We start from the raw sequence: 16,005 nt of genomic DNA on the forward strand, positions 1-16,005 counted from the left end.
ACCATGTAAACTTGACACCCAAGCCAAAAGCATCACCTTTGTGCTTTTTAAGAGTTGCAGGATTTCCCAACAACTTACTAAAAATGACTACAGTAAGGCTGCAGAAGCCTTGACTGGAGAGATGACACAGGATCCTGTCATTTACCCTCCAATTTCACCCTCTTGCCATCACCCAGCAGGACTCTTCTCTACAAAGTTGCTTCAACATCCAGCTCAACATTTCTCCTACAAAGCACTTCCTGCTTAGCTATTCACACTCCATTAAGCCAAGATACTTTTGAACTTAGGTTTATAACTGTAACAGAGGCCTCCAGAGCAGCTGCCCCCACCCCTGCCTGAACTCCCCACCCCATGTGGGTAGAGGAAGGGAGGGGTGGGGAATGCTGGAGCCAGACTGCCTAGGTTTACAGTCCAGCTCCAGCATTCACTGGCTGGGTCGTAAGTTCCTTAACATCTCTGTGCCACAGTTTCCTTACAAAAAAGATATTAATATTTACCCCATGTAAACCTGACACATGAAACGAGTTTATATGCACTTAGAACAGTGTCTTCAACACAGTGAGAGCTATAAGTGCTTACAATTATTATTACCTGTTTTGAGTTTCTCCAAGTGCTGAAGATCACAGGGTAAGGGGAAATAGCCTCAAAGCCATAGAAGTTGGGCAAGGCCAAAAACATCCCAGCAAACCTCATTGTCTTCTTCTTTTCCGGGGTCTCTGCTATCTTTTACCAAGCAGATGTTGAGTGTTTCAAGGACAGAAGTTAGATATAACTTCTCATTGTCCCCCTCAACCTCAACCAGAACACAACATTTTCCCAAATGTTCTGTCTGTACCGGACACTCAACATAGCTCTGCTAGAGGGGAGTGCTCTGCAGCCCCAGGCTCTGTATCAGAAAGTTTGGCAGGCAGGGCAGCGATCTGCAAAGGTATATGTAGGAATGAGGAGACCATTCCTCTGAGGCTTGGGTCAGAGAGGATAAGGTCACTGCATGAGTACTTTAAGACCCAACATCAGAACTACACTACAAACAGGAAATGAGGCTCAGTGGGATAGCTCAGAAGGAGGGTGGGAGAATAAATTGAGGAGTCAAAGGCCAAAGTCTTGGGTCAGGAGCTCTCAGTCAGAAATCTGGTCAAGGATAAAGCCTCAGGTGTGGAAAATGGGAGCTTAGAAGGGCGGGCTGAACAGGGACTAAGAGATCCAATCATGTCAAATTACTGCTGAGGGACTCTCTTCATTGGAAAATATGGAATCCTCACCCCATGAAGGAAGAGATAATCCACACTGCAAATGAAATGCTTTTCAAAGGATGAAGCCACATACCCACATAGATCTGCTGGGAGCCTCACAGTGCCTTAGGTCTTCCTGTGGTTACAAAAGAAATGGAATTCTCAACATTTCAAAACTCAGAGATGTGGGGCCTGAAATTCAAGCCAAAGTGGTGGTTTCAGCTTCGAGAAGAGCTGTAGCCCTGCTGCTGGCCATTACTCCCTGGACAAGCACCAAAGACACTCACTCTAAGTAACCCAGAGCCCTTGCCCATAGAAGAGAGCACCACCATTTCACACAGTCCTCCCCAAACTCAACACCTCAGAGATGAAAGGCTGGGTGACCAAAGCTTCGGGGAGGCCTGCCCTGCCATGAGAGCACTTCCTCAGCCTGCTGTGCCAACAACGGGGAGGACCAGCCTGTCATCTGTGGGTGGTTTATGGAGGCATTCTGGTTGTCAGCTTCATGAGAGTTCTGGGAAGAAAGCAAAGGCCCAACCAGAGAAGGGATCAGGACAGTGCTCCCAGGACAAGTGTGTTACGGCAAAGGTAGGATTTCCACTGGAAACCCCCCCAGAGGATGAAACGACACATTAAAAAGTTCCTGCAAACAAAGCTTTGAGAAGGGAAAATTAGCATTTCCCAACCACAGGGGACCAAGGCCACACAAAACAAGTGGAAAAGTTAATCTGTATCCAGTGTTTTAATAAATAACTCATTCGGTACAGAGCCCAATTTAGAGGAACCTAAAGGGAAAAGGAGGTTCTCTACCAACCCAGTCGAGACAGACACAGAAAGCTAGTCAGCAGCAGTTCTAGCCCCAAGGAGGGCAAGAACAACTCCAAACTCCACAGACACATCCGCCAAGAAGCCACCATTTGTGGGGCAGAGCCCAGATCAGCCACGGGTGGTAGAGGTGAGGTGCGGGCTCTATCCTGTGCAGCTACCAGCCTGCGAGCCAACACCACACAAAAGCCATCTTTGGAACCAGCTGACGTGTATGGAAGATGATTTGCCCAGTGGAAACCCATCAGGAAAGTCGGCCTGAGATCACAAACACGCTCTGCGACTAGCCAGCCTTTTGGGCCCTGTAGTTCAGATCCAGCTAGGGCTGTTGGCAGTACAAAGAGCAGCCAGAAATCCTCACAGAGAGTAGTGCTGAAGCCATATCTTCTAAAACCCTGCAAATCTCCACATTCCAGTCCACAGCTGCTGGCCACAAGGGGAATAGCCAGAGCTGGAGGCTTCCAACAGGCTCTTGGCAACTGAAGATCAGCTGTCTCACACCTCCCAAGTCCAGGGGAAGAGCAACAGGACAATCTCTGCCACTGAAGTCAGTTGAGGGTAGCCTTAGGGTTCCTAGAAAAGCACTCCATTCTCTCCTGTGGCTGCCCAGACTAGAACTTGTTCCATCTCTCCAACTTCAGAAAGAGCCTCTTAAGAGCCTTTTAATCCAAACAAGTGCTCTCTTGTCCTATTTCCTTTGGTGAATTTGAATACGGAAAGAACTTAGATGGAACTGGCCATTCCAGGACTCAGGCAACCAGCTTGCTCTTCACGTCTTTTAGGAGTACCAGGGTAGGCGTCCTCTCCTACTCCCAAAGCAAGCCTGCTAGGGGCAAGAGACCTTGGCCCTAGAGACAAGGGACCCCTGAACTTCTGCTTAACCTATCCTTGGCTATCTGTGAGAAGGAGAAATCTTAAAGGGAGGAGGCATACTGGAGGCATTGAATAAATGGTGACTGATCAAAATGTAAAGACCGTACGTAAGTAGAGCACAATGGCTTAGAATACTGGCTGTGGGATCACTAGACCTGGCTTCTCATTTATTACCTATGCAGTAAGTTAAACTTAAATTTCTGTATCTATAAGTGAGACATAATAAGAATTCCTTGTGTCATAGAATTACTATGGGGATAACATAAAAAGACACCTTTATGAAAAGAGGTTTTTTTTTTAATTTTAATTTATTTATGATAGTCACAGAGAGAGAGAGAGAGAGAGAGAGAGAGAGGCAGAGACATAGACAGAGGGAGAAGCAGGCTCCATGCACCGGGAGCCCGACATGGGATTCGATCCCGGGTCTCCAGGATCGCGCCCTGGGCCAAAGGCAGGCGCTAAACTGCTGCGCCACCCAGGGATCCCGAAAAGAGTTTATATAGATTATATATAACCTGGAATACAGTAAAACCTGGGGGGGGGGGGGAAGTTTGCTTATATTATTATGCTAAAGACAAAAAATGTCCATACATTCCTTTCTCCCCAATCATGGGAAAAGCATAGGAGCACATGGGTGGCTCAGGCACTTAAGCAGCTGCCTTTGGCTCAGGGCATGATCCTGGGGTCCTGGGATTAAGCTCCGCCTTGACTCCCTGCTCAGCGAGGAGCCTGCTTCTCCTTCTGTCTGCCATTCTCCTGCTTATGCTCACGTTCTCTCTCTGTCTCTGTCAAATAAATAAGTAAAATATTTAAAAAAAAAGAGAGAGAGAGAGAGAGCATAGAATAGAGCATAGAATAGAGCATAGAATAGTGGAGACTCTAGGAGATCCTGCCACTCTCATTAGCTTGCTGTATGGCCTTCAGGGGGTTACTGTACTTTCCTCCACGTACAATTAAGGGACATGAACTAGATCAATGTTTCCCATTTTTAACAATAATAGTACTGAATCATACTTTTTATTTTTATTTATTTTATTTGAGAGACAGTGAGAGAGAACATGATAGGGTGGGCAGAGGGAGAAGCAGGTTCCCTACTGAACAGGGAGCCTGATGTGGGGCACAATCCCAGGACCCTGGGATCATGACCTAAAGACAGATGCTTAAATGACTGAGCCACCCAGGTGCCCTGAGAGAAAGAATTGTAAGCACACTCCATGCCCAGTGGGAGCCTGAAGCAGGGCTCCAATACACAACCTTGAGATCATAACCTGAGCCAAAATCAAGAGTTGGACACTTAGCCAACTGAGCCACCCAGGTGCCCCTGAATGATACTTAAAAAAAAGTTCCCTTTACAATTCACTTTCAATTTTTCTAATCATGCCTAGGGTCAGGTTCTATTTGGTGTTAGCGTATCTTTTTAACACCTCTAACATACTTGCTAATCTCTTGAACAAAGAAAAATCTGGCCTCAGATTTAGAATCTTCTGTAACAGGCCACAGTATTAAGCTACAATTTAATAACATTGCTTTGTTATCACTGCATTCATTTCCATAGTTACCTTTAAATTATGGCAAACAATACTGGTTTCCATTTGTGATAATGACTTAACTTTTAAAAATATATTTATATCAGTTTCAAAAAGGGGAGTTAATTAATTAATTTTTTAGTGAGCTCTACACCCAATGTGGGGCTTTAACTCATGACCCCAAGATCAAAAGTCCCATGTTCCTCCAACTGAGTAACCCAGGTACCACAAAAGGAGGGTTAGTTTAAAAAGAACATAAACGGGGATCCCTGGGTGGCGCAGCGGTTTAGCTCCTGTCTTTGGCCCAGGGCGTGATCCTGGAGACCCGGGATCGAATCCCACGTCAGGCTCCCGGTGCATGGAGCCTGCTTCTCCCTCTGCCTGTGTCTCTGCCTCTCTCTCTCATTGTGTGCCTATCATAAAAAAAAAAAAAAAATTAAAAAGAACATAAACTAGGGGATCCCTGGGTGGCTCAGCAGTTTGGCGCCTGCCTTTGGCCCAGGGTGTGATCCTGGAGTCCCGGGATCAAGTCCCGTGTCGGGCTCCTGGCATGGAGCCTGCTTCTCCCTCTGCCTGTGTCTCTACCTCTCTCTCTCTCTCTCTGTCTATCATGAATGAATAATATAGGCATGAATAAATAAATAAATCTTCAAAAAGAAAAAAAAGAACATAAACTAGATGACCTACTACATGGCAAAAATTATGAAGATGGCACTAGAAGTTTGGGACACACTGGGCCAGAAGATTGTTAAAGTCCCCTCAACCCTGGAAGTGAGTGCTGGTGCCCTAGGGTGTCAGGCTGTGATCTCCCCTGGCCCACTTCCTTCTTACTGGCCTTCAGCTTGCAGACACCTAACAAACTTCACCTCCTCCCTGGAGCTTCTTCAGATCCAACAGCCTGACTAAAAGTCATATCCCTCATTCTGCTCCCAAGTCATGTTCATCCACGGATTGCAGCATTTATTTCCCAGTACTATAACCTTCTCTTTATGTTTATCTCCCATCTAGAACATGAACTCCTTGAGGTAGGAATTATGTCTTGGCATTTTATCCCCAAGACATATATTAAGATGTTCTGCATCTGGGACAAAATGGGTACTTGAGGAACATATGCTGAATAAATGAGCCCATACTTGGTCCCCCCCCCCCTTTTTTTTTACTGAATGCAAAAAGACAGTGGAAGAACACTACCAGAAATTCATCTGCCATAATTTCAGTTCAACACTTCTTTAAAAGTGTTCTATCATCCATTTAAACTGGATGGTAGAACACTCACCTTTCTGATCTCAGCTTCAAGCACTAAATTAAATAAGAATCTTTAAATCTGTTTCAAAGAGGCCTTGCCACATGAAATGTTCATAAAAGCAAACTTTTCTTCAAGAAACTTACCAGGATTGAGAAGAGATCAGTCACACCAGCACAAGACCACTTACAAATGTACTTATGACTTCTGCAACACAGACCAGAACTGGATAAATATCCAAGAACACTCCTTCCATGTCCTTCTAGGGGTAGGACATAATACCAGAAAACACTAGATTCCAGCAGTAAAGTACGGTCCAAACTGAGGTCTAATGTCATAAATGACATATGAACATCACAGTGCTTTATCATACAGAAAGGGGGTACTTTCAAATGTGAAAAAACATTAAGGAAGGCCCTCTTTAAAATCCAGAGGTTGCAGAGTCCCTGGGTGGCTCAGTTGGTTAACTGTCTACCTTCAGCTCAGGTCATGATCTGCGGTCCTGGGATGGAGCCCTGCATTGCGCTCCCCGCTCAAGGTGGTCTGTTTATCTCTCTCCTCTCTGCCTCTCCCCCGCACTTGTGCCTGCTCTCTCTCTCTCAAATAAATAAAATCTTTAAGAAAAAATTCAGAGGTTGCTCCCTCTGAAATATGAGGCTTTCTCAATTATATTCTTCATGTCACTTTGGGATTGGACCCATCACTCATATGCAGGTATAGTGTAAGAATCTTTAAGCCACATAGGAAATGATATTCTTTTGACTGGAATAAATCTGTCAACAAAAAGGTACAGGCTAACTACACTAAATATCCTCTGCAGGTTCTTTTTTTTTCCTTATTAAAAATATACATTAAAGTCCAGCATAGTGCCTTTATTGCCCACATCTGTTTGCTATTCTATCTCCATTATTAACACTGTAATGCAGGGTCCCTACTCAGGCAAGATTAATTCACTGTTGCCAAAGCCTTCTGACATTGCAATGGATCAGTTTGGAAGGCTATCAAGGCAGGTCCAAGCATTGCTCTCAACATGTGATTAGTAAGGAGATGAGGCCTGGGCCCCCAGCTTGATGAGAGAGAAGAGGAAGTTGGGTTGGACCTGTGATCAGAGAGGTAGAAGACTCTAGTGGTTAAAAGCCCAGACTTTGGACTCAAGACAGTTCAAGTGAATCCTAGTTCTTTTATTTTAGGCAATTCATTTGCCCCTCAAGTGACTCAGTTTTCTCCTCTATAAAACGAAGATAACAAAAGAACCTGGTAAGATTGTAAAGTATTTGATGAGATGATAAAGTTGATGCTAAGAACTAAAACAAAGGGGGAAAAAACCCTGATGATTATCATCTTCTTTATCATGATACCATCATCACCCCCAGAATCATCCCCTTATGCTGCTGAGGCAGGGCAGGAAGAGCCCTGCTAGTCTTTCAACCTACACATGCTAAGTAGTCATCACCAAGATACCCAAATGATAATATAGAAGGGAAAAAAGACAAGACAGAAAGCAAAAAGCAGGAGAGGATATGGTACAGAAATAGAATCAGTTCTTGATTAACCATGCTAATGAGGGGGGAGGAAGACAATATTTAAGTTGAAGAAAAAGAACTCTTCTCACAAAAGACTGTAGAAGAAAAAAAATCTTTTTTTTTTTTTTTTTTTAATTCTAGATAGTAACTTGCTCGAGGACATGATATAATTGTCTAAAAGCACAGTCGTTAAGAGCCTGAGCTCTGGAGCCAGAATGCCTTGTTAGAATCCTGGCTCCAGGGACCCCTGGGTGGCTCAGTGGTTGATCGTCTGCTTTTGGCTCACAATGTAATCCCAGGATACTGGGATTGAGTCCCACATCAAGTTTCCCGCAGGGGGGCAGGCCCAGGGGCACAGCGGTTTAACCCCACCTGCAGTCTAGGGTGTGATCCCAGAGATCCAGGATCGAGTCCCACGAGTCCCACGTGAGGCTCCCTGCATGGAGCCTGCTTCTCCCTCTGCCTGTGTCTCTGCCTCTCTCACTCTCTCTCTGTGTCTCTCATGAATAAATAAATAAAATCTTTAAAAAAAAAAAAAGATGTTTCCCGCAGGGAGCCTGCTTCTTCCTCTGCCTATGTCTCTGCCTCTCTCTGTGTGTCTCTCATGAATAAATTAATAAAACCTTTAAAAAAAAAATCCTGGGGATCCCTGGGTGGTGCAGTGGTTTAGGGCCTGCCTTTGGCCCAGGGCGCAATCCTGGAGACCCAGAATCGAGTCCCACGTCGGGCTCCCGGTGCATGGAGCCTGCTTCTCCCTCTGCCTGTGTCTCTGCCTCTCTCTTTCTCTCTGTGTGACTATCATAAATAAATAAAAGAAAAAAAAAAAAGATAGATAGATAAATAAATAAATAAATCCTGGTTCCACCCATCCAAGCTGTGTGACTTTAAGCAAGTTATAGACTCTTTGTATTTCAGTTTCCTCATCTGTAAAATGGGGCAGATAGGAGTATCTAGCAGTATTATATGGTTGTGGTGAAAATAAAATCAGTTTATACATGCAAAGTGACTAGAATAATACCTGGCTCATAATCAATGCTTAATAAATGTTAGCTTTCATTATTAGTATTGCTGTTATTGTTTCAGCTGACTTAATACTAAGTTGATGTTTAACTTAATATTAAAATTTGTTTAAATTCAGTGGCTATAGGTGTACATAGGAGGGCAGGTAGAATTTAGAAGTATACAGGGAAGGGGCACCTGGGTGGTTCAGTCAGATATGCATCTGCCTTAGGCTCAGGTCATGACCTCAGGGTCCTGGGACCAAGACCCGCATCCACTCCCTGCTCAGTGGGGAGTGTGCTTCTCCCATTCCCTCTGCTCCTCACTGACTTGTGCTCTCTCTCACACACATGTAAATAAAAAAATCTTAAAACAAACAAACAACTGGGGCTCCCTGCATGGAGCCTGCTTCTCTCTTTGCCTATGTCTCTGCCTCTCTCTCTCTCTGTCTCTCATGAATAAATAAATAAAATCTTTAAAAAAGAAAAAACAACTATTAGAAGTATACAGGGGGCAGCCCGGGTGGCTCAGTGGTTTAGCGCTGGCTTCGGCCCAGGGCGTGATTCTGGAGATGCAGGATCGAGTCCCATGTCGGGCTCTGTGCATGGAGCCTGCTTCTCCCTCTGCCTCTCTCTGCCTCTCATGAATAAATAAATAAAATATTTTTAAAAAATAGAATATACAGGGAGAAAATGGGAGACAAACTAGAATAAAAAATGTACTATGGATAATCTGAGCACAGACAACTGCAGGTGATGAGGAAGTAGGTACAATCAGTAGAGGGAGAGAGATGGATATATTCATGATAAAGCAAGTAAAGTAAAATGTTAATTGCAGAATCTATGTAGTGAATATTTGCTTGTTGGCTATAAAATTCTTCCAGCTATACCTTATGTTTAAAATTTTTTATTATAAGCTAGAGGGGGGAAAAAAACAAGTAGACTTAGAGACAACAAATCAAATTCTGCATCAGAGCTACACTGCCTGTCCTCTGAGCTCAAACACCAGAGCAAGCTTAGAAAAACCTAATGGTTTTGGAACACTTGCTCATCATCAACACTGTCCTGTACCAGATGAGCAGAGGTCAGGTGCTGACTTGGATCATTTTGGCACAAGTAGATATAAGCAGAAGGTAGAAACCCAAAGGTTCCATCTAAGAAGTGCCAACCTCAGAGAACTATGACATTATCACTCCTGCTCAGGGAAACCCCAGAAATAAGACTCAAGGCTAAAGAACAGACAGGTGGAGGATGGGCAAGTGTCATACACTTACTCATGGACTCTGCTGTCACCATAGAGATCACTCAGGCCAAAGCTGATGTAGTGCCAGTGTTCAGGGATATTGGCAGAAGGGCTCCCCACATTCCTGTACATGCTAACATAGTCCAAGGGATCTGGGCCACCCAACCTGCAAAAGACAAAACACAGTCAGTGAGAGCTTGAAAGTATACAACGTGAAGCTAAGACATTATGCCTTACAAATCTAAAGACCCCATCCTGGAAGAACCTGGAATGAAAGATAACTAAAAGGAGGCCACATCTCTGGGATAAGACCAAGGGACAGGTAGCTAGAAGCTGCCCAATTCCATAAGCACAAGATGCTCCCTTCTATCCCCAACATGCAGGACCTCTTTTAAAAAATAAAACAGACTAAGTGGTTGTCCCTTTTGCTTCCTCCTAATTCAAATTACCAATCCCAAATGGAATTGGCAGGGATTATCTCTCTTCCATGGTGCCTGTAAATATAACAAACTTCAAGGGAAGAGGTGCATCAGTCAATCAATCAGCTTCTGTTGAAAGATCATCCTGAGCATCCCCAATGGGCATTGTTTCTGGAAGCAGAGGCTCGGCTCCACTCCTGCCTCTTAGACAGCTAATTCCTGAAAGACTATATTGTGCCCTATGTTAATTACAGTTTGTTCTAAACAAACTCAATGGCTCCAGACCCCAGCCTGTACCCCACAGACCAAAGCTGGTCTTTTCTCATGCAAGTGACAAAGGCCACACTTAGGCTAGCTCAGCCCTGCACAGAGAACTGCAGCAGGCCAGACTGACCCGTGAGAGTGCCTGCAGTCAGAAGATGATCCCAGGAGACTGTCGCCTCAAAGGTAGGGCTAGAATATTCAATGATTTGGGGCCTCTGAGGACCACATTAAACTTCCCCCATAATTCTAACAGACAAGCTGAGGAAGAGACTCAGTCATTAGCTCACTCTGAGGATTTAATTCCATAAGGGTTTCCTTTAGTAGAGCAATTAATGCTCTCTCTTAAAAAAAAAAAAAAAAAAAAAGTCCTGCTTTTCTTCAGAATGGATAAGGAAACTTAATAGACTTGAGAAACAGCCTAAATGGAAACCATCAGCGGAAGGAAGTCTGCATTTAGCCCACAAACACTCTGCATGTGAGCTGCCTCGGACATCTGACTATTCCACAGACTGCAAAAACTTTGCCTGCCCCTAGGACGTTGATGGAGTACACTTTGCAATTGGCATCGTATGCTGCAGGAACACTAACAACCAAATAAAAGACATGCTACATGTGATCCCAGCAAGAGTTCCAGTGCCATGCAATTTAAATACTATTTAAAACCAGTAAGTCTGGTTTCATCCTCTTTTGCCAGGATATTATTTGCCTTTATAGAAATCCTTATTCTCTGCTAGGAAATGCTAAGTTATTTATAGATCTTGTAAGAAAGTTGCTACAAATAGCTCAGAAACTCAACTGAGTGGATTAGGAAAAGAGACAAATCCCCATGTCCTTCCTTAACTCTGATTTGACCAAATCATTTGAATGTTTCCACAACTAGTTGAATATAGAAAAGTTTGCTGGGGGAAGGAGGAAACATAGGGGTAGCTATCTCTGGAAGAACCACATGATAGCTGCAGAACCCCAGAACAGATGGGAGTGACTACAAACTCCAGATCTGCTCCAGTTTCCTGCTGCAAATTCCCAGTCTTGCCCCTTTCAGCCTAAGTGCATCCAGCAACAAGTGGCAAAACTGTATCCACAGTTCCATACTCCATCTGTCACACCTCTGCAGCCCTCTCTCAGGAGATACTGCATCAAGGATCGAGGCTTTATCTTAAAACCACAACTGTAAGGAATAACCAAGAGTCAGATGAAATTAACCTTGTCCCCAAGCACAGGGTTCTGTTCTACTTACTCAGACACCTGATGGGAAACAGATGATTATGTAGAAAATAATCATATCTTGCACTTAGAAAAATATGTTATCCAAGGACCCAGAGTATCCCCTTGATGCTCTTCCTTGAACTTACTTCCTTGAATACCTAACTTCATTCCACATGACAGCCGTAGGACTGCAGTGGCTCCTGGGTACAAGCTCTGCCTCTGTGTTTCTGTTCCCTGCCCACTAAAGTATCAGCTTTCAGCCAGGATGTCCCTGCTGGCCAAGGTCCACTAGCCAAAGAACCAACCTTCTGTCACAAGAAAAGGAATCTCGAGGGACCGTGGGCCACAGCCAGACCCAGGTAGCCTTGGTCAAAGTGCTAACGAGGCCTTGTGGCATCCCAAGTGTGATGTATATTAATGAATTAATTTCAGAATCTTAATTATGCAAACCCTTCCAAATCTTAGAAAGAACTAGTCGCTCAGCTGCTCCTTCTTATATTTTTCTGCATCTGGCCAGCATTTCTAATCTCACAAAGTACTCTTTATTAGTCATTACATGTTGGCCCATTTCTGAAGATAAGTCCTGCCTGGTTAACAAGCTTGCCCAAATCAGTCTTAGTCCTTTGCATGTGTTTTAATATCTTCTGCACACAATTCTATCCTTCATGGCCAACTGGGTGACATAAAAACAGTTGCCTAAGTCTGTGTAGTGATTTCTCTGTTCATTCAAATGAGACCTGAACCAATAGCATCGCAGAACCAGGCCCTCTTTCCCCATGACACAATCCAATACAGTTCATCACAACACATACTTAAATATAGACAAGAAATGAGAATGGGTGATTAAGTTATCAAGAGCTGCTTTTCACTCAGAAGCTCTCTTCAAAAACTCCTCTCAACCAAAGAACAGTTTGGCTGCTGAAGAGAGAACTGTACCACCACTGGCCACATCTCCTTCTGGCTACCAGACATGACTCTCTCATAGGAGGTGGCTGGTCCCCAAGCCCTGTCTCTTCATATTGTCCCACTGACACAGGCAACTGGCCTCAGCCCCAGACAGTCTAGTTTCTGCCATCTCCAGAGGAAGTTAAGAGGTTATCCTGGAGAAGCTTCCATCCTACAAGAAGAGGTAACCAGCAAAGACATCCACTCTCTCAACCTCCCCCTTTGGGTCTACCTGCCCCCTTGGCACATCCCAAGCTTTTTTCTGAACAGTCTTTCAGGACTCAGTGAAGGGGATTATTTAATACAGTGCCTGCATGAATGCAGTTCTGGACAAATTCTACCAATTCCTCAGTCAAGGGGGGTCCAGAAAGACCATGAAAACAGGCTCTTTGTCAGAGTCCCTCTAACACCTGTTTTGCCCAGTGGCTGTGAAAAGAGATAGGTTGCAAACAGGAATGGGAAACAAGAAAGGACCATTCCTACCCCAAGGGCAGGCCTTCTATGATCCTGAACAGAGCCACTTGAGGGTTACTCTCAGCTTCCCTGAGAGACTGTGGTCTAAATCCCTGAAGCTTGGGGCCAGGAAGCCCCTCTAAACATCTGGCTGCACTTCTTTGCTCCGTGTCTCAGGTCTTCATCATTTACTGGGGACCCCGGCAATCCTGAGCCAAACCATGGATCTATCTCCCTGACCGTGCCTCTGTTCTAGCCAATGTCCTAGGCAAAGCGGGTGCAGAGCCAAAGGAAGCTCTGCTTGGAGAAAGAGAACTGTGCCGAGTAAGCAGAAAGTTTATCAAGAAAAGTTGCTCCGTGAAACTTCAAACGCAAAAGCACTGCACCGATATGACTGACGTCTGAGCTCATGGGAAAGGTATCTTAAAAGGAGACCTCCTCTTCCTCTCTTCACAAGCACGACTCTCGCAACTTGCCTCCCTCCTAACCTATGGGAGAGCGGGGATCCCCAAATCCACCGTACCCTGTGCAGTCTCAAGCCCTCTGAGCTCGCCAGCCGCACTCCTCCAAAGCCCTCTCTTGTGCTCCCCAGGCCCCGCCTCGCCTCCCCCATCCCACTTCAGCCGCCCTTCTCCCCCCCCCCGCCCCCGGCTTCCCTTAGCCCACTAATGACCCCCTACAGGCGCCCCCTCCTTTCACCACGTTTACAGTTCCCTTTCTCCTATCGCCCCCCGCTCCTACACCCCCCCCAATTCACTCTATCCTCCTAATCCCAGTTAACCCTTCATCCTCCCCCCTCGTTAACCCTTCTCTACCCAGAGGCTCCGTTAACCCCTTTGTCCCCGTTCCCAACTTCAGCCTTAACTCCTTGCCTCGCAGCAGGACGCCTCTTTCCAAGTGCTTTAACCATTCTTCTCCACCTCCTCCTCCCCCGCAGATGACTTCGCCCCGGGCGTTCTAGCCCTTCCCAGCCCGCCCTCGTCCGTCTCCCCGCGGCCCAGGGCATACCAGTACTTGACGATAGCGGTAACCTGGAGCGGGTTCGGCTGGTCAGGGTAAAGGCGACGGCACTCTCCGTAGATGGCGTGCAGCCCCGGGGGGAAGAGCGAGGCGAAGGCCGGGGGTGCACTAGGGCCAGGGGCCGGGGGCGCGGCGGGGCCGGGGGCGCCGCTAGGCCGCAGCTCCGCCATCCGGGCGCGTAGGGCGCTGGGGGGACCGGGGAGGGTGGACGAGGGGGAGAGCTCTGACGCGCCAGCAGGCGGACTCCGTGGGTGCGACTCCCCCAGGCGATGGGGGCTGCAGCGAGGTCTAGGCTCCGCGCCTGCGCACGGCGCAGCGTCTGCCCAGGCCGTCGCCGCCGCAGAGACCGCCGGAGGGTGCCTCGGGGGCCGCGGAGCGCTCGAGGGGGCGGGGCGCCGGCGCGCCCTATCCCGGTATCCATTGGCTAGTGTCTGTGCCAGTCACAGATGGGGAAGGCGTGACTTGGCAATAGGTCCCGCCTCCCTCTCCTTGTGTTGGGGGGGTCCCAAGGCTCTTGGCCTCCCCCTAGTGTTAGGAGGAACCCAGATTTAAATAGAAATGTTGAGGCATCCTCAGGTGCTAGGGTCCCAGGAAAGCTGTGGGAAGCTCGCTGACAAACGACTTGTCGCTATTCTGCTGACACCCTGCTAACAAGAATTTAAGCACAAATTTGACAATAGTGGATTGATTCATTCGTCCATTTAGCGTGGCTTTAGTTGTAATAGATTATAAATCTGAATGTTTCCTACCATCTTTGAATGTCCATTTACCATATTTACTGACACTAACCCCGCCAAATTCAGGGGTTGTATGTTGAAATATTTACTTTGGAGTCTTGTTAAAAAGTAGCAAGAAAAAAAAAGTAGCAAGAGTTAGGGACGCCTGAGTGGCTTAGTGATTGAACGTCTGCCTTTGACTCGGGGAATGGTCCCAGAGTTCTGGAATAGAGTCCCACATTGGGCTCCCTGTAGGCAGTCAGCTTATCTCTCTCTACCTATGTCTCTGCCTCTCTCTGTGTGTCTCTCGTGAATAAATAAAATCTTTTTTTAAAAAAAAGTAGCAAGGGCAGCCCCGGTGGCGCAGCGGTTTAGCGCCGCCTGCAGCCCAGGGCGTGATCCTGGAGACCCTGGATTGAGTCCCATGTCAGGCTCTCTGCATGGAGCCTGCTTCTCCCTCTCCCTCTGCCTCTCTCTGTGTGTGTCTCTATGAATAAATAAATAGAATCTTTAAAAAAAATTAAAAAGTAGGAAGAGTTAGGTAGACTAAGACTAGTTTTTAAAACTTGGTAATTTTTTGTCCTTATTTTTTTTTAAGATTTTATTTATTTGAAAGAGAGAGAGAGAACAGTGGGGGAGAGAGGCAGAGGGAGAGGAAGAAGCAGACTCCCTACTGCTGGATCCCAGGATCCAGAGATCATGATCAGAGCTCAAGGCAGACACTTAACCTACTGAGTCACCAGGCACCCCAAGACTTGGTAATTTTTAAAATAAATGCTTTTAGTGATGACAATCTCTTCTTTGTTCTGTTTTATGCAGATTGCCTTGAGGAACATCAATATTCATTATCTACTATAGACCTGCTCTTTCCCATTACCATTGGCTTTCTGTAACTGGGAGAATTTTTTGTTATTTTAAGTAATCTCTACATCCAATGTGGGGCTCGAAGTTACAACCCCCCAGATCAAGAGCCATGTGTTCTACCGATTTAGCGAGCCAGCCACCCCTGGGAGAATTTTTAATTCCTAAGCCACCTAGTTGAGAATTATTTTCCAGGGTACAATAAATAATTCCAAGAGAAAGGAATAAAAGGAAGTCCTAATTACCAGTGCTATTGACTAAAGGGTCTCCACTATTTGAACGGGAGGGATTGCATAATCTAGAGAAAGATGCACTGGGCTCATTTGAAAGCAGTGACACATAACTTCTCCTCACCTCCATTTTCTCATTTATCAATGTCAATTGTAACTTTCCATGAAAATAAGAGATAATAAAGCAGTTCCTGAAGCTATTAAATAAACGATGTTTTTTAGTGATCAAAAGATCACCTGTACCCAAATGCCAGTCTTCAGACCGATGTTGGCCTGTTGCAAAGTTTATACCAACCCAGGAAAAAATGCGAAAAGAACCAAAATGTGCTGGTTTTTTTTTTCCCGAAAAGCAAATTTTATAAAATTTATTTTTTTGTTCTGAATGTATGTCCTCCTTCCGTGTGTGTATGTGTATGTTTGTGAGTGGG

The 16,005-nt window shown here is 45.6% G+C and overlaps 1 protein-coding gene across 3 annotated transcripts in view; it reads right to left on the bottom strand.

The window, feature by feature from the left end:
- The window catches only part of SUFU (SUFU negative regulator of hedgehog signaling), a 118,965-nt gene extending 104,809 nt beyond the window's left edge, over nucleotides 1–14,156 (bottom strand). For all 3 annotated transcript variants that reach the window (XM_041743947.1, XM_041743946.1, XM_041743945.1), the window contains exons 1-2: nucleotides 13,759–14,156; nucleotides 9,495–9,629 (exon numbers count right to left, since the gene is read on the bottom strand). In XM_041743947.1, coding sequence (XP_041599881.1) covers nucleotides 9,495–9,629; nucleotides 13,759–13,940 — 317 coding nt within the window. In that variant the 5' untranslated portion in view covers nucleotides 13,941–14,156. The remainder of the gene's footprint in view (nucleotides 1–9,494; nucleotides 9,630–13,758) is intronic.
- Between the last annotated feature and the right edge of the window lie 1,849 nt (nucleotides 14,157–16,005).

Source organism: Vulpes lagopus, chromosome 2, assembly GCF_018345385.1.
Source record: "Vulpes lagopus strain Blue_001 chromosome 2, ASM1834538v1, whole genome shotgun sequence".
NCBI classification, from domain to species: domain Eukaryota; kingdom Metazoa; phylum Chordata; class Mammalia; order Carnivora; family Canidae; genus Vulpes; species Vulpes lagopus.